The following is a 24,478-nucleotide window of genomic DNA, read 5'->3' on the forward strand; positions in this document are numbered from 1 at the left end:
TAGCTTCAGGAGAGTGGTCTCTGCCCTATTCAGGGATCTGCTTGGTAGAGTACCACAGGACAAAACCCTGGAGGGAAGAGGGGCCCAAGAAAGATGGTTAATACTCAAGGATCACCTCTGCCAACCTCCGGAGCGATGCATCCTAACAAAGAGGAAGTCAGGCAAAAATGCCAGGAGGTCAGCATGAACAAGGAGCTCCTGGCCAAACTCAGACAGAAAAAGGAGGCCTACAGAGGGTGGAAGCAAGAACAGTTAGCCTAGGGGGAATGCCGAGACATTGAGCAGCCAGGGATCACATTAGGGAAGCTTAAAGCCCTGTTAGAGTTAAATTTCGCCAAGGGCACCAAGGACAGCAAGAAAGGCTTCTATAGGTATGTCAGTGATAAAAGGAAGACTAGGGAAATTGTGGGCCTTCAAGAAGGCTTTCTCCACAAGAAAATGGGAGACCTGGTTACCCGGGATACAGAGAAGGCTGAGGTTCTCAATGACTTTTTTTGCCTCAGCCTTCACCAGCAAGAGCTCTAGCCACATAGCCCAAGTCCCAGAAGGCAAAGGCAGGGACTGGGGGAATGAAGAACTGCCCACTCTAGGAGAAGATGTCTGAGATCATCCAAGGAACTTGAAGGTGCACAAGTCCGTGGGACTTGATGAGATGTATCCGCAGGTCCTGAGGGATCTGGCAGATGAGGTTGCTGAGCCACTGTTCATCATATTTGATAAGTTGTGGCAGTCTGAAGTTCCCAGTGTCTGGAAGAAGGGAAACAACCCACATTTCTAAGAAGGGAAAAAGTAAGACCTGGGGAACTACAGGGCAGTCAGTCTCTTCTCTGCGCCCAGCAAGATCATGGAGCAGATCCTCCTGGAAACTCTGCTAAGGCACATGGAAAATAAGGAGGTGATTGGTGACAGCCAACCCAGCTTCACTAAGGGCAGATCGTGCTTGACAAATCTGGTGGCGTTTTAAGATGGGGTTACAGCATTGGTAGATAGAGGATAAACAACTGAGGTCATCTACCTGGACTTATGCAAAGCATTTGTGCACAAGCATATCCTGCGTTGTTTCTAAATTGGAGAGGAGTGAGTTTGATGGATGGACCACCTGATGGGTAAGGGACTGGCTGCATGGTCACACTCAAAGAATTGTGGTTAAAGACTCAATGTCCAAGTGGAGATCAGTGACGAGTGGTGTTCCCCAGGGGTTGATATTGTGACTAGTATTGTTTAATGTCTTTGTTGTCAACATGGACATTGAGATCGAATGCACTCTCACCATGTTTGCCAATGACACCAAGCTGCGTGCGGCTGACATGCTGTAGGGAAGGGATGCCATCCAGAGGGACATGGACAGGCTTGAGAGGTGGGCCTGTGCGAACCTCATGAAGTTCGACAAGACCAAGTGCAAGGTCCTGCATTCAGTTCAGGGCAATCCCAAGCACAGATAGAGGCTGGGTGGAGAATGGATTGAGAGCAACCCTGAGGAAAAGGATCTGGGAGGTGTTGCTTTATGAGAAGCTTGACATGAGCCAGCAATGTGTGCTTGCAGCCCAGAAAGCCAACCATATCCTGGGTTGCATCATAAGAAGCTTGGCCAGCAGGTCAAGGGAGGTGATTCTTCCCATCTACTCTGCTCTCAGGAGATCCTACCTGGAGTCCTGCATTCAGCTCTGGGGCACCCAGCACAAGAAGGACATGGACCTATTAGAACAAGTCCAGAGGAGGGCCACCAAAGATAATCAAGGGGCTGGAGCACCTCTCCTATGAAGACAGCCTGAGGGAGTTGGGGTTGTTCAGCCTGGAGAAGAGAAGGCTCCAGGGAGACCTTACAGCAGTCTTTCAGTACATTTAGGGGGCCTACAAGAAAGCTGGAGAGCTCCTTCTTTGTCAGGGATGTAGTGATAGGACAAGGAGTAATGGCTTTAAGCTAAAGGAGCTTAGATTTAGATTAGCTACAAGGAAGAAATTCTTCACTCAGAGGGTGTTGAGGCACTGGAACAGGTTGCCCACAGAAGTTGTGGATGTCCCATCCCTGGAAGTGTTTAAGGCCAGGTTGGATCGGGCTTTGAGCAACCTGGCCTAATGTAAGGCGTCCCTGCCCATGGTGGGGGGTTTGGAATTAGATGACCTTTAAGGTCTCTTCTAACTCAAGCCATTCTATGATTCTGTGATTCTGTGATTGTTTAATATTAATGTTCTTTTTTTTTTTCTCAGGAAACCATATTTCTGTCAAGGTGGCTGTCTTCATAGCTGATTTAGTAGCATCCATGCTGAGAGTTTTGATGTCTTTTCTTTGGCTTCTTTATTCATGTTGCTTTCAGTGCTCCTCTATTTTAATAAAAGTTTCTAGGATTATACTCAATTGATTTGTCACTCAAAGCAAATCAGCACTTCAAGCAATTAAGTGTGGAAAAATACTAGATAACAAAGACATAACGATTTTTGTCCTTATCCTAGTTATGAAAAATACATTATTCATTATACTATTGTTTTTAAATACTGAAGCACAATTTTCTAACACAATAGCAAAATTGCTTTTGAAACAGAATAAATTGCTTGCCAGTTCAGAGGCTGTATTTTGAAGTCAGGATTACTAAACATGATGGTGCTTATGCTCATTACATTCCCTACTTGGTGAAGCTCCATATTTAAAAGTGCAAAATGAGATAATTGTGAAAAAATGTTTATAATGGCAAAAATGACTTTATGGTTAGGACATTGATGTACTCCACAAATATTACCACATTTACAAGAGTAGTATTAAATATTAAGTAGATCTGTGAATGTATTTCTCAGCCAAGTCTGTTTCCCTTAATTCTCTTGCATTAACATGTTCTGTCAAGAGAGAACTTTAACCATGTTTGCTTTGTTACCTTTGTGTGTAAAGTAAATTATTTTCCAAGTGAGACACTTGTTCAACTTTATACGGAAGTAAAAAGGGTCTCTTATGTTCCAGAATGTTGCTGCATACTCCAATGTTGTCTGGCAGGTTGTGATTTCACTGGATGGTGTCACAAATACAGTATTAATTGTTCAGATGTCTAAAAGCAAAATACAATGCAAAAGAAAGCTCTGTATTAAAGCAAGTAACTGCGATAATGTAATTTGCAAATTCAACCTGGAGAGATTATAAAAGCATTGAATGTGAATCTGTTTAAACACAGGCTTGTCTTTTTCTGAAACTCAGTGTAACGTCTTTTTTAAAGCAGATATTTTATTGTCAAGTGTGTAAGGTTTGAGTGTTAAAATTAGCTTAATCTGAGATAATCCATACAATTTTGTGTAATATACATTGTAACCTGTAATAACTGCCTTGTTTTGGGAAGGTAAATTTGTATAGTGTTCTCTTTTTCTTGATGACCATTTAGAGTAATGAGAAGGGAAGAAGTATTGCCAGATTGCCATATCAAAGTAGACATCACATGCACCTTTTTGCAAACAACATGGTCAGTAAAGTTCTGTTTTGTCATGTTTGTTTTAAACTGTATTTTCATATTTTTGAAGGGGGTAGTGTTAATGTTATTTCTGAAAGCATTTTCCACTGCGTATTTCAACTTTCTGGGAACTTTCTGGGCACTTTTAAACGAATGTATACTGTTTTTTAATTCCAGACTTCTGTTGTGTTTTCTTCTGTGTGGTTGTGCTTTTGCATCATTTGAAACACATGAAGATTCTGTTCACAAGGTCTAATGTGATTAAGGTTCTCAGGTGACTTGCATCTTCATTTTTTTTCCTAGTTATATATTTTCTAACCTGGTCTGAACAGGCGAACAGCCTTTAATGACATCTCATACTGAGTGATTCAAAGGAGGTACAAGAAGCCCCTGGGGCACCACCTGCCAAACAAAAGAGTCTCTAGCTAGTGACTGGTTAACCAGCCATGTTTTTGTATTGGATCTTCCTTTTCGTCATTTTGCTACAAAGCCAGTGTTAAGTAGGTGGGGTACCTTTTCAATAGAAAGCTAGTATGACAATACATTATCTCCTCCCCCCCCCATTTTCTAACACCCGAAAAGATTAATAACAGTTATATATAGTAATGTATGTATAATATACAGTATACAACAGCATACATCTCAGAAAATCTAGGTGAAAAGGAAATGCTTTCACATTTCTTGTTTTAAATATACAATAAAATAAGAAAATGCAAATCCAGTGATGATGCTTTCTCCTGGTTAGTCCTGGTATTTATAATGTAACTTTTTAAAATATTGGATTTGTCTGTCAAGATTTGGACTGGCATATCTTTAATATTGCTGAACATACTGTTTTGTGGCCTCAGTAGTTTGCTCCATAATACCCTATAACTGCTTCTGATTGTTTGGCAGTCTCCTCAAACTCTTTGCCATTGCTTTTCCTGAAACATGTATCAATACACAGCTTTTTTTTTTAGTTTTCTGAGATGTCATCAACTTATCCTCAAAAAATTTTTTTAAATGTTCAGGATAACAGAATGACATAGGTTGGAAGAGACCTCCAAGATCATGTAGTCCAACCTCTGACCTAACACTAACAAGTCCTCCACTAAACCATATCACTAAGGGCTGCATCTAAATGTCTCTTAAAGACCTCCAGGGATGGCGCCTCAACCACCTCCCTGGGCAGCCCATTCCAATGCCTAACAACACTTTCAGTAAAGAAGTTCTTCCTAACATCCAACCTAAACCTCCCCTGGTGCAACTTTAGCCCATTCCCCCTCGTCCTGTCACCAGGCATGTGGGAGAATAGACCAACCCCCACCTCTCTACAGCCTCCTTTAAGGTACCTGTAGAGAGCGATCAGGTTGCCCCTGAGCCTCCTCTTCTCCAGGCTAAACAAGCCCAGCTCCCTCAGCTGCTCCTCGTAAGACTTGTTCTCCAGACCCCTCACCAGCTTCGTTGCCCTTCTCTGGACTTTCTCGAGCACCTTGATGTCCTTCCTATAGCGAGGGGCCCAAAACTGAACACAGTACTCAAGGTGTGGCCTCACCAGAGCCGAGTACAGGGGCACAATCACTTCCCTAGACCTGCTGGCCACACTGCTTCTTATACAAGCCAGGATGCTGTTGGCCTTCTTGGCCACCTGAGCACACTGCTGGCTCATATTCAGCTGACTATTAACCAGTACTCTCAGGTCCTTCTCGGCCAGGCAGCTTTCCAGCCACTCATCTCCTAGCCTGTAGCGCTGCTTGGGGTTGTTACGCCCCAGATGCAGGACCCGGCACTTGGCCTTGTTGAACCTCATACAGTTGGCCTCAGCCCATCGGTCCAGCCTATCCAGATCCTCCTGCAGAGCCTTCCTGCCCTCGAGCAGATCGACACATGCACTTAGCTTGGTGTCATCTGCAAACTTACTGAGGGTGCACTCGATCCCCTCATTCAAATCATCGATAAATATATTAAAGAGAGCTGGCCCCAGTACTGAGCCCTGGGGGACTCCACTAGCGACCGGCCTCCAACTGGATTTATCTCCGTTCACCACGACTCTTTGGACCCGGCTACCCAGCCAGTTTTTAACCCAACGAAGCGTACGCCAGTCCAAGCCATGAGCAGCCAGTTTCTTCAAGAGAGTGCTGTGGGAAATGGTGTCAAAAGCCTTACTGAAGTCAAGGTAGACCACATGCACAGCCTTTCCCTCACCCACTAAGCATGTCACTTTGTCATAGAAGGAGATCAGGTTCGTCAAGCAGGACCTGCCTTTCATAAACCCATGCTGACTGGGCCTGATCACCTAGTTGCCCTGCAAGTGCCGTGTGATGACACTCAAGATAATCTGCTCCATGAGTTTCCCTGGCACTGAGGTCAAACTAACAGGCCTATAGTTTCCTGGGTCTACCCTCCGGCCCTCTTGTAGATGGGCGTCACGTTTGCTAGCCGCCAGTCAACTGGGACCTCCCCTGATGGCCAGGTCTGCTGATAAATGATGGAAAGCAGCTTGGTCAGCTCTTCCGCCAGCTCTTCTCGCAGTACCCTCGGGTGGATCCCATCCGGCCCCATCGACTTGCGTGCATCTAAGTACTGTAGCAGGTCGCCAACCATTTCATCATGGATTATGAGGGCCACGTTCTGCTCCCCCTTCCCTTCCACCAGCTCAGGGTACTGGGTATGCAGAGAACAACTGGTCTTGCCGCTAAAGACTGAGGCAAAGAAGGCATTAAGCACCTCAGCCTTTTCCTCATCTCTCGTCACTAAGTTTCCCGCCGCATCCAGCAAAGGATGGAGGTTCTCCTTAGTCCTCCTTGTAGTGTTTATGTATTTATAAAAAAAATTTTTATCTTTAACAGCAGTAGCCAGATTGAGCACCAGATGAGCTTTGGCCTTTCTAATTTTGTCCCTGCACAGCCTCACAACAGCCTTATAGCCCTCCTGAGTAGCCCGCCCTCTTTTCCAAAGATCATAAACCCTTTTTTTTTTCCTAAGCTCTAGCCACAGCTCTCTGTTCAGCCAGGCCGGTCTTCTTCCGCGCCGGCTTGTCTTTGGGCATGTGGGGACAAACTGCTCCTGAGCCTTTAAGATTTCCTTCTTGAAGAGTGCCCAGCCTTCCTGGACTCCTCTGCCCTTCAGATCTGCCTCCCAAGGGACTCTGCCAACCAGTGTCCTGAACAGCTCAAAGTCTGCCCTCCAGAAGTCAGGATAGCAGTTTTACTGATCCCCCTCCTGACTTTGCCAAGAATAGAGAACTCTACCATTTTGTGGTCACTCTGCCCAAGACAGCTCCCAACCACCACATCTCCCACCAGTCCTTCTTTGTTTGTGAACAGAAGGTCAAGTGGGGCACCTCCCCTGGTAGGCTCACTAACCAGCTGCATCAGGAAACTATCTTCCATGCTCTCCAAAAACCTCCTAGACTTCTTCCTCTGAGCTGTATTGTATTTTCCAGCTTATGTCTGGGAAGTTGAAGTCCCCCATGATAACAGGTGCTGATGATTTTGCGACTTCTGCCAGCTGCCTGTAGAACTCCCCATCTGTCTCCTCATCCTGGTTTGGCGGTCTATAACAGACCCCCACGAGGATGCTTGCCTTGTTGGCCTTCCTGCTGATCCTAACCCATAGGGACTCAGCCTTATCATTCCCAGTCTCAAGTTCCACAACATCAAAACACTCTCTAATATACAGAGCCACACCACCACCCCTTCTGTGCTGCCTGTCCCTTCTGAAGAGCCTATAGCCAGACATTGCAGCACTCCAGTCATGGGAGTGGTCCCACCACGTTTCAGGGAAGGCAACCAAGTCATAGCTTGCCTGCTGCATGATGGCTTCCAGCTCCTCCTGTTTATTGCCCATGCTGAATGTATTACTGTAGATGCACTCCATTTGGGCCATTGCCTTCTCCCCCAGCCCTGACGTTGTTCCCCCCAGCTCTTCTCTAATGAGCTTTATTTCATCCCCATCCCCCTTCTTACCTAGTTTAAAGCCCTCTCAATGAGCCCTGCCAGTTCCTGGGCTAGTATCTGTTTTCCCCTTAGAGAAAAGTAGGCTGTCAGTGTACTGTGCGTTAAGTTCTATATAAAATTCTCCTGTTGAAATATTTGTTTGGTATTTCTCAGTTCAAGTGTTTTCTCCATCTGTGTTGTAAAGATTTACTTCTGGGACCTTGCTTGTTTCGTATAAAACTGTGATCTTACTGCTTAGTCAAAGATGTGTACTGAACATACCAGCTCACCCAGCAGGTGAGAGAATGGACTGAATTCCTCAGTTATGAGAGGTTTTTTTTTATTCTGTATAGCTGTGTAAATTCATGTTACACCGTAGATGTTCCCAGGTACTGGAATTCATTACTTCTAAACTGGTAGCATGTATCCTGGCATGAATTTGGGCTGTTGCAACTCTTGCTTTTCCTGGACAGTCCCCAGGTACATCTTGGCAGTTGGAGCGGTCTAGGGATGATTCCCTTTGAACAACTTGCAAGGAGTCATCTTGCTTTTTGGAAGCCAGGAGTTTTAAGGGCAATACAGGCTGCTTTGTATTCAGTTTATTGATGCGGATACAGCCCTACTGTATATTCAGATGTTTAGAGCTTATGTTACTTTTTTTTTTTTTTTACGTGTACAAATACACCAATGAATGGTTTATTTTTGTTTTGTTAATTACTGTTTTTATACAAAGATTGGGTTTAGGTTTGGGGGGGGGGGGGGGGTGGAATGAGACAGTCCTTGTATGCATATTCCAAAAGATGAAGTACCGCTTTCACACAAGAAATCAGTAATTTTGAAGCTTCACATTTGCCAAACACTTCTTTTGTGACTCAAACAAAAAAGTTTTTTTCTGAGCTCGTAAAATCATTCTTTGCTACTCCTAATGCAAGAATAAATTCGAGAGATCAGTTTTAGATTACACAAAGAATAGAATGACGAGAGTCTTCTAGACTTCCAAACTGCAGTGTTTGAGAATTAAAGAATAAAATACACATGCAGAATCTCTTTATTCTAATCAGATACTTTTTCATCAACTGGTCTTATTTAAAGACTGCTTAACTACAATTATCAATAGTGTCAAGTAATAGTTTTTATATACATATATTTATTTTTTTTTGCATCTGTTAGGTTTGATATTTGTTGTGTATGTTTTTAAGCATTAATGCAGCCAGCTTTTCTAACTATTTAGGTCAGATCTAGGATGATTTTCTGTATCGTGCATTTGTATTAACATCCATTAGGGTTATTATATTTGTTACTGCATACAAATAGATGGTCTTTGCTTGACTCTAATTCCTTTCAAAATTTTTTTCCAGTTGATATCCTCACTTGATATCCTCATTTGTCCTTTGAATAGTCTGTGACAGGAAACCTGAGTAATAGTTCAGTTATTTCATATTTTTGTACCATTAAGCCACTGAAAGTGAATAAGTTACACAATTTTCAAGCACTTGGGGGAGTTTTCTTATCAAATATTCAGGTGTTTTATCTGACCATAAGAGGCATTCCACAAGTGTAAAATTGAAGTGGTGAATGCTTTCTGGAGAGGGAAGGGCCATTGTTAGCCTAGTGTTTCATAGGTCCCATAGGAAAGTGTTTTAACCTGCTGAATATTTCTATGTAGACTTATAAAAGTAACTAATGTTTTACTAACAAAAACTAATATACTGATGAGTTGTTTAGAAGTTGTGACTCAAATAGAGGTCTGCACAGGCAGGAACAGACGCAAGTATAACAGGAAAGTAGGCTGAAGCTCAATGGAAATACAAAGTTTGTTTCCATGAAAGCTCACATCATTTGCATCTGCTATAAACTTTGCCAAGTGTCCTAGTTTCAACTAGGGTAGAGTTAATTTTCCTCCTAGTAGCTGGCATGGTGCTGTGTTTTGGATTTAGGATGAGAATAATGTTAATAACATGATGATGTTTTAGTTGTTACAGAGCAATGCAGTAAAGAACTTTTCAGCTTCTCATGCTACTCTGCCAGCGAGGAGTCTGGGGGTGCACAAGAAGCTGGGAGGGGACAGACCCAGGACAGCCGACCCAGACTGGCCAAAGGGATATTCTATACCATATGGCATCACGCTGAACAATTAATATGGGGTGGCTGGGGGGGGTGGGGGACAGGACTGTTGCTCGGGGCTGGGCTGGGCATTGGTCAGCGGGTGGTGAGCAATTGCGTTGTGCATCACTTGTTTGTACATATTATTATTACTAGTGTTATCATCATTATTATTTCTGTTCCTTTTCTGTCCTACCAAACTCTCTTTATCTCAGCCCATGAGCTTTTACTCTTTTTTTCCCTGATCCTCTTCCCCCATGCTGGGGATGGGGGTAGGGAGGGTGAGATGAGCAAATGGCTGTATGGTGCTTAGGTGCCTGCTGGGTTAGACCACGACACAAAGCAAATTCTGTTTAACAAAATCTTGCAAAGAATCCTTTGAAAGTATGACATTGCAGCTCTGTGTGTACAAATTCTATATCAAATAGGAATTTCTCTGTAATGATTTATATCAAGGGCTGGATGATTGCAAGCCTTTTTGCTGTATTACCCATTTTTCACAAATCAAAAATTCTTGTTGATATGTTAGGACAAGTACACAAGATATTTGGATTGAAAACATTTCTAATAAAATTCCATGTAGTAAAAATTACCTTTTGTTACTTTATGAGATTCCTGGTAATAAAAAATACGTTGGTTATTGATTTACTGTTTTTATTTCATCTTGCCAGGTACCAAGTGGAAGATGAGTCCTCTCATTTGGATGAAATGCCACTAATGATGTCAGAAGAAGGCTTTGAAAATGATGAGAGTGATTACCACACTCTACCAAGAGCCAGAATTTCTCAAAGAAAGAGAGGCTTAGAATGGTTTATCTGTGGTGGCTGGAAGTTCCTTTGCACTAGGTTTGTCACATACTAGCACTTTTTATTAAGCTATTTGGTGGATTACCCAAATACTAATTGTGTATTGTATGATATGTGCAGAGTACAGGAGTATAGTATGCTTGTCATGTACCTTTTGACTACTTCGCTTACATTTGCCCCTCCTAGAACATTATTAGCAGTTAATAAAATGTTTGAAAGAGCTGCTGTGTATTTCTCCTGTGTGCTTTGCTGACTTTCAAGAAGGAGGCTTTTAAGGGAGACCAGGTACTGGACTCGTACTAGTCCCAGGTCCATAACAGCATATAGGCATGGTTGTCACTTTTGCTCAAAACTACATCATGTGAAATGGATTAAAACTTTCCTTGATTTATTTGAGGGTGCTAATGTGTTAAGTTGACAAAATGCAGATTATAATGAATTTGATGTTGTTGCCAAAATGAAAAAGAAATAACAAATGATTAGTTATAACTTCAGCTTTAAAGGTTTAAAAAATACTTATAACTGTTGGCCTTGGAGTGAATCATAGGTGCAATTAGCTCTTGTGATTTGGTTCTTATTTATAAACTTCATGCCAGACTCAGATGTATGCAGTTGCCTTGGCATAGAAACTTACTAACAAATTGCTAGAAAATTTCTAATTATAGAATTTGCCATCAGGGTGTTTAAAACTAACATTTTATCCTGAATGATAATTAGATTAGATTTGAAAATCAATCATTTGAAGAACAGAGTGAGTGGACTACTTCCAGTGAACTCAAACTTTTTTAGCAGGTAGTTTTAGAATTGGTTTAGATAGACATTTTCACAGGTAGTTTTCATGATACTTAATAAATTCCAGAAGGCCTGTCGGTGTTCTTTTACTTAATCAATTGAAAGCTGTATTTGTGCACTTTTAGTTCTGAAATAATTTTCTTATATAGCTTTACTGTTTACAGAAAAATACAATCTGTGTTGATTTTCTTCTCTCTGTAATGACTTAACAAAAATCCATGTATTAGTGGAAATAAATTGTTGGAAAGTAGAAGGAAGGAAATGAGGAAACAGTAGAATAAGAGTTTGTATATATAGATGATTTTTGGAAGTAGTGTTTTTGTTATAGAAATAGTTTTTTTTTTTAATATTTGAAAGTGTTTTAAGAGGCTGTTAATTTTTCTGGAAATATTTTAAAATGTAGATACCTGTCAAACATACTTAAGGTAAGTTTAAATCTTTGAGTATTAGTTACTGTGATAGACAGTTTCTGTTTAGCTCTTACTTCTAAATGAGCAGTCCTTGTGTGTCTTACACATTACTGGACTTCAGTTATGAGACCTTGATTTTAGATAAACTGTCCTGAATCATGCTGAATATAGCTATTACAGTTGTAAATGTCATGCATTTTAGCCTTTGTTTTTCTAAGGAAGTGAGGCATACATGGTGCTCATTCTCAGTCTTTATGCACTTACTGATTTTTCTGGTGATTTGAACAAAACTGCACTGAAGGATGGAGATTTCAGTCGTGTTCCTGAAAATAGTTTCGTAAAAATAGGCAGAATAGTCAAAAGGGCACCCTGTAGTTGCCCTGACAGAGGCACTGAAGAATCTCCAGTGCGTGGAGAGGGGCAGGCAACTGCAAGGCAAGTTTGTTTGAACTCATTAACAATCATAAAGGGGTTTCACAAAGGTCATTGATGCTGAGGATTGCAAAATTTCAAGTTTTATTACTTTTTAAATTTGATAGTTAAATCTGAGCTTTGAGTAGAGTGCAAGCCTAGTAAAAAATTTTTTAAAATTGGATTTTTGAGAATGAAAAGGGAAAGGAAAATGCATTATGGATGAATCATTTTGCAACATTTTATACACATCTTATTGCTGAAGTAGCTTTGCTGATTTACTCAACTGAATTTTGATACATTAAGGAGTCGTTTCAGTCTTGCATTTATACATAGAGTCATTTTAATCTCATTGTAATTTTCTATAACAAGACATGATGACAGATTTTTTTTTTCATGAAAAAAAAAAAGACAATGACCAGATCCTAGCAGAAGCCTGGAATTTCAGTAGGACTTCTGCAGGTAGAGGATATTCACACAGGATAGGTGCAGAGATCTACATAGGCGACTTGGAGAAAATTAGCTGGAAAATGGTTCCCGTGGTACCTTGCAGAGATCTTATCTACTGGTCCAGTCAGGCTGGATAAAAACCTCATTTTGGGTGAGGTTCTGTGTATGTAAATACTTTTTGTGGTAATAGGGAGGTTTCGTTTTGGCTGAAAGCACCCTTGGGGCTTTGTCCTTGGTAGAAGTCAAGGATTTGCATTCAGTGTTAACAGTTACTGTTTTTGGTGGTTTCTCATCATAATTAAACTCCATGAATGTTTATTGGGAGCTACTGAATGCTAGAGTTTTTGAGTTGCCTACTTGCAGCTCATAAAATTGTCTAGGAACATTTGGAAGATCATATGGGAGATGTGGAGGCTACAGTATTGCCGTATACTGTGTAGCAGAATCAGGGTGTAAGATATTGGTTTGGTGGAAAACTGGGTGTTGATGCCTTCACAGTTGGAATGGAAAGGAGTATGTGAGAAAATTATTTTCGTTTGTGTTGATGGTAGATTATACAACTTCTGCAAAGAACTGAAATTTACTTGCTTCCAGAAGGCAAGCTGCATTTTTGTAAGTGTAATATTTGATTAAATATCAGATTAAATCAGACAGCATAGCAGTCTGAAACCTGTTCAGTTCAACAGAATGTAAAATTTAACCTTGTTTCTGTGGAAATTAGTATCTCCTACCTGAAATTGGATGACGTTTAAATTTCTACCCACCCAGAACTTCCTTTTGTGTCTTAACTTATATTGTAAGGATTTTGTTTGTTTGTTTGTTTGTTTTCTTTTCAAAGCTGTCATAGAAAGGTGAACACAATATAAAACTATGCATTTGTCTGAAGCCAAGCTCAAGGGGCCCCTGTTTTCTTTTGAATTCTTAGGGAAAATCTTGTGTTTGAGTCCAAAAACACTTTACTTTTTACAAACAAACCAACCCCCAAACCCACTAGTTTATTTGTTTTGCATTGTTGGGATTAAACTCATTTTTGGGAGTGGAAGCTTTCCATCTTACTTTGCAGTTTTACAATTTTATATTCTATATATTTTGTTACTTTATTGTTACTAATAATCAGATGGTTGTTTAATTGAAAAAGTTTCACCCTTTTGGCAGGAGCAAATATGGAATATTTGTCAAAGTTCAGTGTACATTAAAATTAATATTGTAAAATGCATTATTCAGCTTTTAACTTGTGTATACAATAGACTGTTGTTGACCAGAACTGAATGGTGTGAACTTTATTTGCAAATCTGCAGCTTTTTTTACATTTGAAAAAAAAATAATAATTAAATCAAATGTCTTTGATTTTGAACAAACTGAAGACTTAATTCGAACAATAAAACTTTTAACTTCAGAAACTGCATATTTCTTGCTTTCATAACACAGTTAAAAGAAAACTGTGATATAGCAGCTGTTTTGTGGCTGTAATCATTTCCCCTTTAACTTACAAAGTCTCTTCAAGCTTGTGAAATTATAATGCACATAGATCAATACTCTGGAGTTCTTTGGGCTGGATTGATTTCTTTCTCATGAGATTTACATTCCACTTGTTATCAAAAAACACTTTGTCCCTATGAAAATGGTGCCATTGAATGGCATTTCCATATGAAGTGAAGGGGATATCAAATGCTCGGATTAATTTGGGCTCTAAGATGGCCTGTACGCTTCCAATTAATCTGCAATGCATTTGTTATGCAGAAGCATGGGAAAATGCTGATCTTTTAAGAATGACATGACCACTGTGTTGCTTTTGGCCTGATTACTGAAGCTACCTGTTGAGTACAATAATTACAGTATGTTTTCTTTGCAGAACTAGTTTCTGCTACTTAAAACCTAATAAGGAAAAGCTGACCCTTGCACACAATATAGAGCTTTTATATTATCTTTCCATTCTGATGAAAATGATGTTTTGTGAAAGATACTGGCAGTTAAGCTTGTAGGATAAAAGTAATGAAAAAAGGGGGAAAAAAGTCCTTATTATTAGAGCTGCAGAGTCATTTGAGACTTTTACTTTAGCTTTTGACTTGGCGAGATGCACTGTATTTATGAAAAGTTAAAGGTCCTTATTTAACAATTGCTGAATGTTTTTTGAGTATAGCGTCAGTGACTTAAAGACTACCGTAGTTCCTTCAAATTGGAAAATAAAAATGTTAAGAAGCAGGTTGGTTTAAAAAAAAACAAAAAACCACCCCCTGTTTATGCCTATACATTAAAGTTCTTTTATCTCTTATTCATTTATTCGTATATACAATCTGTTATATTGATACATGCATCACAGTTTATAGCTATCTTTCTTTTTTTTTTAAAGCAAGCTTTTTATGTATCTGTTGAACTTTCTAGGCAAGGACATTTGAAATAAATGCTTAAATCAACTAAGAATGTGATTTTTTTTAATCACTGGATTTATAGCCTAAGGTGTTTCCATTAAAGATTTCAGGAAAATCAAGGATCAAGTTTGTGTTGATCATTGTTTTTGGAATTTTTGAAGTTCGGAGAATGTTATTCCAGTTTATCTCCTGATGTTTGTTTCACTCATATTTAGGGGTTACAAAAAGCCCACAAAAGGGTCAGTAGTCTTTCAAAAATTTTCATATCACAGAATATTAATTTGAGAACAGATTAAGTGTGTGTTGGGTTTCAATAATCTGAGTTTCAAAAATATCAGCTAGACTGTTGTTCTTAAAAATCTGAATAAATGTAAATTGGTTTGGATTTGAGGCAAGTGCCCCTCTCTTAGTCTTCCTGTGATACAACGTTTACCGTTAAGACTAAATGAAAAACACTGATTTTGACTCATCGGAAACATTACAGTATTGATTTGGGCACAACCTGTAATATTTTCATTTTTTCTTGTGTCTGAGAACTTCAGTGTTTTTAGCTCTGTGTCAGTCCTTTCTATCAAAGGTATCACAGTTGTTGACTAGTCAGACGTCATTCTTGTGTCTGTACTTTTTGGCATTTGCTAAACTGATGGTTGTTATGACATCTGTTTCAGCTTCTCTATCAATCTGTAATGCAGAAAGTAGAAGAAGGGCTCCATGGCAAGAAAGGCACTAGTTTAGTTGCTTTAGTTAAATGCTTAATTTTAGCAATAGAAAACTCCTTAGTATATGTGGAGATTATTCTACAAAAGAGAGATTTGACTAGTCAAATTCCAAACTGATTTAAACAATGCAAGATTTCAAAGGCCATCATCATATTTCTCTCTACAGGCTTGTAGACAGGAGTTGTCATGCTTCTGTTCACTTTCCTAGAAAAAATAATTTTCCTCAGAACTTTCTTGCCACAGGTCTATATCATCGCTTTCTATTATACAGCTAAGCTTTATCTTCCAGTTGTGTTGTCCTCTACCACATGCCCTGAAAACTAATGTGTTTAAAGCTTTAATTCCACAAGCAGTTTTACTAAGTTTAAGTCCATCTGGCATGAAGTTGAATTGTTCCACCTTATGCTGTGAGCATGTAACCTGTGTTTTTACAACTATTTTTATGATTTTTCTAGATTTTAAAGATCAGGACTGGATTTGCCTGAAATCAGCCCCACTTTTTGTTCCATGTTAGCTTACAGCTGGATCAGTTTGCTGGTCAGGTTAACCCATGCAGTTGCACAAATACTTGTGTCATCACGAGGGAAGGGGAAGAATACACAACTTTATTATAGGAGGTAGATGGTACTAGCCATTTCAGCAGCAGCAGGATAAGTTCACAGTCATTAAACTGATTGTGGAACTGTGACACGTAGAAAGCAGTGCTGTTTGTATTGCTTTAAACTTGCTTGTCATGATCAAGACATCTGTAAGGTTTTTCTGAACTGTTGTATGTTAGTAAACAGAATGATTGCATTTTGAATGTTGAACTAATGCTGTTATAGTTTTTAAAGTAGAATAATTCCTTGTTACTATTTAAAATTGATGGAAAAAAGTTTCTGAATGGACTTATATATATTACAAAAATAAAATGCATCGAATCAAACTAAATTGACATCAGTCCCATAGCAAAAGCGTCAAAGAGGAAGATTTAATAATACAGCATTTGAAGCTGAAGTCTTGAAATGACGGCTTGTGAGTATTGTGTAGTGGCATTTCAAGAACCAAGTGATGGTTGCTTTGAATAATTTTACTTTTGCATAACCTAGTTTTCTCTAAGAAGACCCAGCAACTTTGAATTTCATTTGTTCTTTGGCAAAATTAGTTTTTAAATAGACCTGTGATAGTACAGGTTACAGACAAAGAACATTTCAAGTGGGACTGTAGTGATGCAAGCGAACTATCAGCCTTTCTCCAGTGCTTATTTGTGTGTACTGTGATACTGCAATTGTGGAAAAACTGTTTATGAAAGGACCTTAAGAGGCTGTCCAGTCAATTCTTTGCCTGCATACTGCCATTATGTTCAAACACCTCACTAGGAAACTTACATCACTTCTTTTCACGTGCTGGTGTAGTTGAAATCCACTGTTACCACTTTGGCCTGTTCTTTGACTGCAGTGAGTGCTCAAAAAAGGCCTGTCTACTCATTCTTTCCAAATCACTAGTCTAGAACAGACTCCCAACATGATTAAGGCCTCTCCACCAGTATTAAAAATGCAGAGATAGTATCCCAAGGGCGTGGTGGACAACAAGTTAACCATGAGCCAGCAGTGTGCCCTTGTGACCAAGAAGGCCAACGGTATCCTGGGCTGCATTTGGAAGAGTGTTGCCAGGAGGTTAAGGGAGGTGATCCTCCCCCTCTACACAGCCCTGGTGAGGCCACACCTGGAGTCTTGTGTCCAGTTCTGGGCTCCCCTGTACAAGAGGGACATCGGACTTCTAGAGAGGGTCCAGTGTAGAGATACGAAGATGATTAAGGGATTGGAACATCTGTCCTATGAGGAAAGACTAAGTGATCTGGGTCTGTCTGTTTAGCCTAGAGAAGAGGAGATTGAGAGAGGATCTTACCAACCTGAGGGGATAATGTGAAGTGAAAGGGGCCAAACTCTTCTCAGTTGTGGCTAGTGATAGGACAAGGGGCAATTGGTATAAATTGAACCACAGGAGGTTTGCCATATGAGGAAGAACTTTATAGTTTGGGTGACAGAGCACTGGAACAGGCTGCCCAGAGAGGTTGTGGAGTCTCCTTCTTTGGAGATATTCAAAACCAGGGGTGTTGTCCATAGGTTGATGATTTCTGGACGTGCCTTCCAACCTCGGCCATTCTGTGATTCTGATTCTGTGATTCCATTTCACAGCTTTTTTGTTGTTGTTGTTCCCTCTTAACATTGTTATCCCATAATTCTTGTGTCAATGTCTGAGTTGCAGTTATTTATAGGTGCATGTAAGCTCTTTCTGTTCATCTCATTGCTCATAGTTTATACCCTCTTTAGTGCTTCTGTAAACTGATTAGGCAAGGATGCTCTTTCTTTGTGAGCTGAATTTCATCCTTGCATATGGTTATGTGGTCTGCTTCTAGAGCTTACGTTTCTGTTTTCCTTGAAAACGTTTTACAGTGTGGCATTAGGTAAACTTCCCTGTTACTTCTGCTACAGACTAAATTTTACTGTTTACGTTATAGTGGTAGTCTAACAAAGATGTCGGTTGGTTTTTTTTTCTAACTTTATGTAACAGAAGACTTATCTCCTCTTTAACCATTAGCATAATTATAACATCAGTAATACAAGATGAAGAATTTAGCCAAAGAACTGTAACATATGGTGGATGAGTTAATTATTTAATGATGGGAGAATTTAGTCATTGCTAGTACTGACTGGTATTAACTAGTATTTTTTAATCTATGTCAGGGTAAGGGGTATTGGGAGGTGTGTCAAGAGGATGCGTGTCAAATTGTATTGGGAGGGTGTCAAGAGGATGGAAGCACACTCTCTTCAGTTGTGCCTAGTGACAGGATGAGAGGCAGTGGGCACAAACTGAAGCACAGGAAGATCCATCTGAATATGAGAGGGCACTTCTTTCCTGTGAGGATGACAGAGCACAGGAACATGTTGCCCAAGAGAGGTTGTGGAATCTCCTTTTCTGGAGATATTCAAAACCTACCTGGATGCCGTTCTGCCCAATGTGCTCTAGGTGATCCTGCTCAGCAGAGGGATTGGACTGGATGGTCTTCAGAGGTCCCTTCCAACCTGAGCCATTCTGTGATTCTGTATTGAAAGTATTTTATTAGGTTTTCCTGTAAAGAATATGCAAATGTTTGCGTGTGTGTGTATTTATATATATATATATTATATGTATTATGTGTATATATATTATCATAGAATCATAGAATATCCTGAGTTGGAAGGGACCTATAAGGATCATCGAATCCAGCACCTGGCACCACACAGGTCTACCTGAAAATTCGGACCATATGACTAAGAGCACAGTCCAAACGCTTCTTAAACTCTGACAGGCTTGGTGCAGTGACTACTTCCCTGGGGAGCCTGTTTCAGTGCGCGACAACCCTCTCAGTGAAGAACCTCTTCCTGGTGTCTAGCCTAAACCTCCCCTGTCTCAGCTTGACTCCATTCCCTCAGGTCCTATCACTGGTCACTGAGGAGAACAGATTGGCGTCTGCCCCTCTGCTCCCCCTCGTGAGGAAGCTGTAGACCACAATGAGGTCTCCCTTCAGCCTCCTCTTTTCCAGGCTGAACAAGCCAAGTGACCTCAGCCGCTTCTCATACGTCTTCCCCTCTAGGCCCTTCACCTTCTTCATAGCCCTTCTCTGGACACTCTCCAACAGTTTCACATCCTTTTTGTACTGTGGTGCCCAGAACTGTACTCAGTACTTTGAGGTGAGGCCGCACCAGCTCAGGGTAGAGCGAGACAATCATCTACCTCGACTGACTAGCAATGCCGTGCTTGATGCACCCCAGGGTACGGTTGGTCCTCCTGGCTGCCAGGGCACACTGCTGGCTCATACTCAACTTGCTGTCAACCACAACCCCCAGATCCCTCTCTGTGGGGCTGCTCTCCAGCGTCTCATTGCCCAGTCTGTACGTATAGCCAGGGTTGCCCCGTCCCAGGTGCAGGACCCAGCACTTGCTCTTGTTAGACTTCATGTGGTTGGTGATTGCCCAGCTCTCCAATCTGTCCAGATCTCTCTGCAGGGCCTTTCCACCCTCAACAGAGTTAACAGCTCCTCCAAGTTTAGTGTCATCAGCAAATTTTCTCAAAGCACCTTCTAGTCCTACATCCAAATCATTTATAAAAACATTGAAGAGGACTGGCCCTAAAATGAAGCCTTGGGGGACCCCACTGGTGACCATCCACCAGCCTGATATGGCCCCGTTTACCACAAACCTTTGAGCCTTGCCCATCAGCCACTTGCTCACCCATTGTATGATGTTTTTTTGTCTAGCTGTATGGTAGGCATTTTGTCCAGCAGGATCCTATGGGAAACTCTGTCAAAAGCTTTACTGAAATCCAAAAAATCCCATCAGCTGGTTTCCCTTGTTCGACTAGATGGGTGATCTTATTATAAAAGGAAATCAAGTTAGTCAAACAGGACCTACCCCTCGTGAACCCATGTTGACTGGGACTAATGACTGCGTTGTCCCCCATGTGTGCTTCTATAACTTCAAGGATAACCTTCTCCATAATTTTACGAGGCACTGACGTGAGACTGGCAGGCCTGTAGTTGCCAGGGTCTTCTCTCTTACCGTTCTTGAAAATTGGTACAACATTTGCTAGCTTCCAGTCAACTGGGACCTCTCCAGATTCCCAAGACTGTTGAAAAATACTTGAGAGAGGTCCCGTGATAATGTCAGCCAGCTCTCTGAGCACCCTGGGATGAATCCCATCTGGACCCATGGACTTGTATGGATCCATATATATTATTATATTACATATATTATATATTACATGTTATATGTATTACACTACTTTGTTACTACATTATTACATATTATTATACATTATTACACATATTACATTATATTACAGTACATTATACATTATATATGTATTGCATATATATTACATATACATTACTATATATAACATAAAACGTGTAAACAAATATATATATTTACATAACATTCATAAAATGGTACAATGGCTTGGGTTGGAAGGGACCTAAAGATCATCTAGTTCCAGCCCCCCTGCCAAGGGCAAGGACACCTTCCATTAGACCAGGTTGCTCAACTATATATATCTACAGATAGATATTATTTATGTGTTTTTATAGATGTATAAAGTGTATATATGTACATATCCACATATATAAAAGTGTGTGTGTATACATAAATGTGTGAGTATATTTGTGTGTGTGTCTAAGAGTTCTGTGTAATTAACCTAAATATTAGAAGACAACATCATGCTTACTAATTTAGATACAGTGAAAAAAAGCACCTATTTTTCTTAGCTTCAGGATTCCATGTTTGAAATTGATTATCATATACAGTAAATTTTTAGTTTGAAAGTAAACAATTATTTTTCTTTTCAGTTGTTCTGATTGGCTTATAAACATTTGCCGAAGAAAGAAAGAGCTGAAGGCTCGCACAGTGTGGCTTGGGTGTCCCGAAAAGTGTGAAGAAAAATACCCCAAAAATGCCATTAAAAATCAAAAATACAACGTCTTTACCTTTATACCTGGGGTAAGGCTACTAATCGTTTTCTGGTATTGGCCTGACTGTATGTTCTATACCGTTTTCTTTATTTGGCAATTCTGTGAAAAGATCATTTATTTGCCCAGATTCTTCATTTTTTTTCTACCTTTATCTCAATGTCTTTAATTGCAATTGACAGTAAGAGCAAAGCTGCTTTTTTCTTAATTGTATTTTCAAAGGGGTATTTACTAGAGAAGTGCAATTTGTATGACTTGGAACAGTTGGATTTCAGTGAAGCTTTACAAATTTGAGATGCATTTCCTTGAATTTTTCTGTTCATCATTAGAAATTTGTAATCCTCTTTTTGAAACAGGCAATTCTACACTATCAGTTGTGAAAGTGCCACAAAATACTGACTGTAGTTGAGAAACAATTGAAAATCAATGTACTAATATAGATATTTATGCGTGCTCACTGCCATTGAAAGCACAGTAAATGATGCATTTTGAAATATGAACTCATAAGGAAAAATCTCTTTGGTTTATATGGAAATAAGGCCTAGCTTAGTAGAGTTGTATTTCTTACTGCAGTTTAAAAAAATAATGAAGTCCTTGTAGTTTTGAATGCAATCCTTCAGATAATACTTTTGTTGTGGAGTAGATGCAGGTTTTTTGCTTTCTTTTTTTTCAAGAACCCGTATGTGTCAATTTTTTGCTTATAGCGTTCGCAGTCTAGATGATGAAATATTGTCTGTTTACTTTTCAAAAATTAGTTGCTATAATGAAGTACAACAATAGAGAAGACAGCTGTTGAAGCGTCACCAGTTAACACCTAAAAATGTATACTGATGATATTACAAATTTTGCTAATATGCTTTTGAAATACTTTGTGACATGTTGCAAAAAATGTATTCTACATTTGAATACAGACATGCTTTGTCTTATCTTTTTAAGTGATCATGCAGATTAGTAAGAGTATTGATTCTATTCCTCTAGCCCCTTTGGTCCAGTGACTTGCAGGTGCTTTCTAATACATTTCATTATTAAAACAACAACAACAAAACCAAATGGTTTTGTAATTAAGACTGATCTCCTGTCAAAGAAATAAAATGTCACTTATCACAGGCAGATAAAATACTCTTATCTCTGTTGAACCAAGTAAATATTTTCTTCTGAATTTTAAATTATTAAATACATTGAAATTGGCTAAGCTGCATATGCATTCCTAAAGGTCATAAAATTCATTACGCGTATAGTAAGCTATTGATTATTGTGACTGGAAATCTGCAGTGTAGATTACAAGTCCTAAACTAGATTCATGTTTCCTGTAAGGATCAGCCATAGCTTGCAATTCTCTGTTGAGAGAGTTAATGTTATTTTTTTGATCTCTTTTGAAAAATTTTGGTTTAACTGCATAGCCAGGATCAGAAATATTTTTTATAAATTATTTGGGAATTCTTTAGTAACTTCAGAAGAAAGTGGGATCCTAAGTGCATATCACACCATGTTTGGTGAAAATAAAATGCTTCTCAATTTTAATTTTAGACATAAATTAACACTTTTAATTGATTGGAAGTACTCTGTAGCTATCTGTATTTGCACTGTTCTACTACAAATAATTTGTAGGGAACACAGTTGTATTGGTTCCAAATCCATAGATGTAACTAAGTTATAAATGTTGACCTGAATGAGTTGCCCCAGTTGAAATAATCATTTGAAGATTAGTCTTCTGTTTAGGATCATATTTTTTTTAACATTGCAACTGACAGTTTTGGGTAGTTTTCAATGATTATATAAAGCTTGTACTTTGATATAAAATGTTAAGGTTAACAGAATCTTACTGGCTAAAAGAGCTCTAATGTTTCCAAATTTAGTTCTAATTCCTTACCTTTATATAAAATACTGCTTGTACCAGATCGTGCAGTTTCTTTACTATTTCCTCTTCATCACTTGGTACAGCTGTTTAGGAATTTTACGGTCATTTCCATAAATAACATCTTTTTGACTTTACAGTTTTGTCAGTTCCAAATTTGAAAAAATCAGAAGATTTGAGGTTGTCTAGGTAGCCTTTTAGCAGAACAGTAGTAATATAACGCTCTTGCAAGACACTGGCGACATTAAGGTGCTGCTACTTTGCCAGAAAGACACGTTGAGATTAACTTTTCTGAGTTTTTTTCCTAGGGCTTAGTTTTTTACATAAGTAATAACGTTGCACTGATGAAAGCAATAGATATCTGTCAAGTAGCTTTGACTTTCATGCAGAGTCATTGCAATGTCAACTGAATTGTAAACTTAAAAGATAGAGATACTAATTAAATGTGGTTTTGATCTGTTTTGAAACTTTTGGCTTTGAAGCAATTTATTACTCACTGTGGAGTTACAATTCTAGAATAATATTGCAAGTTCAGTAGCCACTTCTAGTAGCTAGCCACTCCCTAGTAGTTAGAGGTGTCATGTTATACCAGATGCCAGCATCTGTCATTCTTTTGGAATATGGAACAATTTGTTCTGTGGTGAGGGTACTTTGTCTTCAATTAGAACTGGAACAATTATCTTGGAGTTTAGACCAAACTTTTATTTATTAATAGACACATCCTCTGTATCAGTATTTATTACAAAAGGTTCTTTTGAGAAATTTAGTGCTAAGTCGTTTTTCCAGATCACTTCACGTCCATGTTATTATTAATATTGCATAGTTTAAACTTTCTAAAAACTTAGTAAACTGTCATTGCTTTCATTAAAAAAAAAAAAAAAGTTGGTCTTGCTATGGAAACTGAAGAACACTACCTTATTCTGAGATTCCATCTGATAGCCTTTTGGAAGGAGAACAATACCTACCCACTCTCCCTGGATCATTTCTGTAGTCATTTTGTCTTCCTAAACAACATTTATTCTTGAAGGCTGAGTAGTTTCATTATTTTTAAGAACTGTGGTAATTTTGAAGGAACGTGTCTCAGCTGATGGTAACCTTGGCCCCTTTAAAAGCTGAGAATCTTCAGAGAGAAACAGATGAGTTGTAGATCTTCAGCTTGTACAAGAGTAGAAACTTCAGTGGCTACATGGAAGAGGGAGTGTGCTGAGGGAATGTGGTGAATGAAAGTAATTAGGAATTGATGTGTACTGTTTTCTCTATGTGCTGCAGATGGGGTTGAAGTTTTAGGGTATTCTCACGCTGATGAAGAGCAATATCGTATATCTTACTCAGTTTTCTTACTCTGTAGAGGTTAAAATGACAAAGTCTAAAATAATATAATACTTTTGTAAATGGGGTTTCTGTTCATTTGATGCCAATGATTTTTTATTTTTTTATTTAAGGCTGAGCTGTGAATATTGTAAGAAAGGAAGCATCTTAAGACAGATAATGCAGAATTGAAGTATTGGTACTTAACAAAAAGATGTAATGCTGTATTTTTAGGAAGAAAAGATTTAGCAGCTAAAAATGAGAACTTTAAGCAGTGAAAGTTCAGATACAGTCTTCTGTGTTTTTATTGGCACTTTAAGAAAAAAATAAAACTTAACTCACTTGGTTTCATAAACAAAGGTAACTATTGTGAACATAAAATTATTACAAGATGCTTCTACAAACATCTGAATTCCATTTTCTGT

The 24,478-nt window shown here is 39.2% G+C and overlaps 1 protein-coding gene across 7 annotated transcripts in view; it reads left to right on the forward strand.

Annotated features, from left to right (window-relative positions):
* ATP9B (ATPase phospholipid transporting 9B (putative)) overlaps positions 1-24,478 on the forward strand; it is a 179,146-nt gene that overhangs the window by 9,848 nt on the left and 144,820 nt on the right. For 5 of the 7 annotated variants that reach the window (XM_083824962.1, XM_083824963.1, XM_083824965.1 and 2 more), the window contains exons 2-3: positions 10,120-10,293; positions 20,771-20,921. In XM_083824962.1, coding sequence (XP_083681088.1) covers positions 10,120-10,293; positions 20,771-20,921 — 325 coding nt within the window. Of the gene's footprint in view, positions 1-10,119; positions 10,294-20,770; positions 20,922-20,962; positions 23,972-24,478 lie in introns of those variants that run through there. The other 2 variants (XM_083824968.1, XM_083824967.1) reach the window with 2 other exon arrangements.

Source organism: Anser anser (genome assembly GCF_964211835.1).
Source record: "Anser anser genome assembly, chromosome: 2".
NCBI lineage: Eukaryota > Metazoa > Chordata > Aves > Anseriformes > Anatidae > Anser > Anser anser.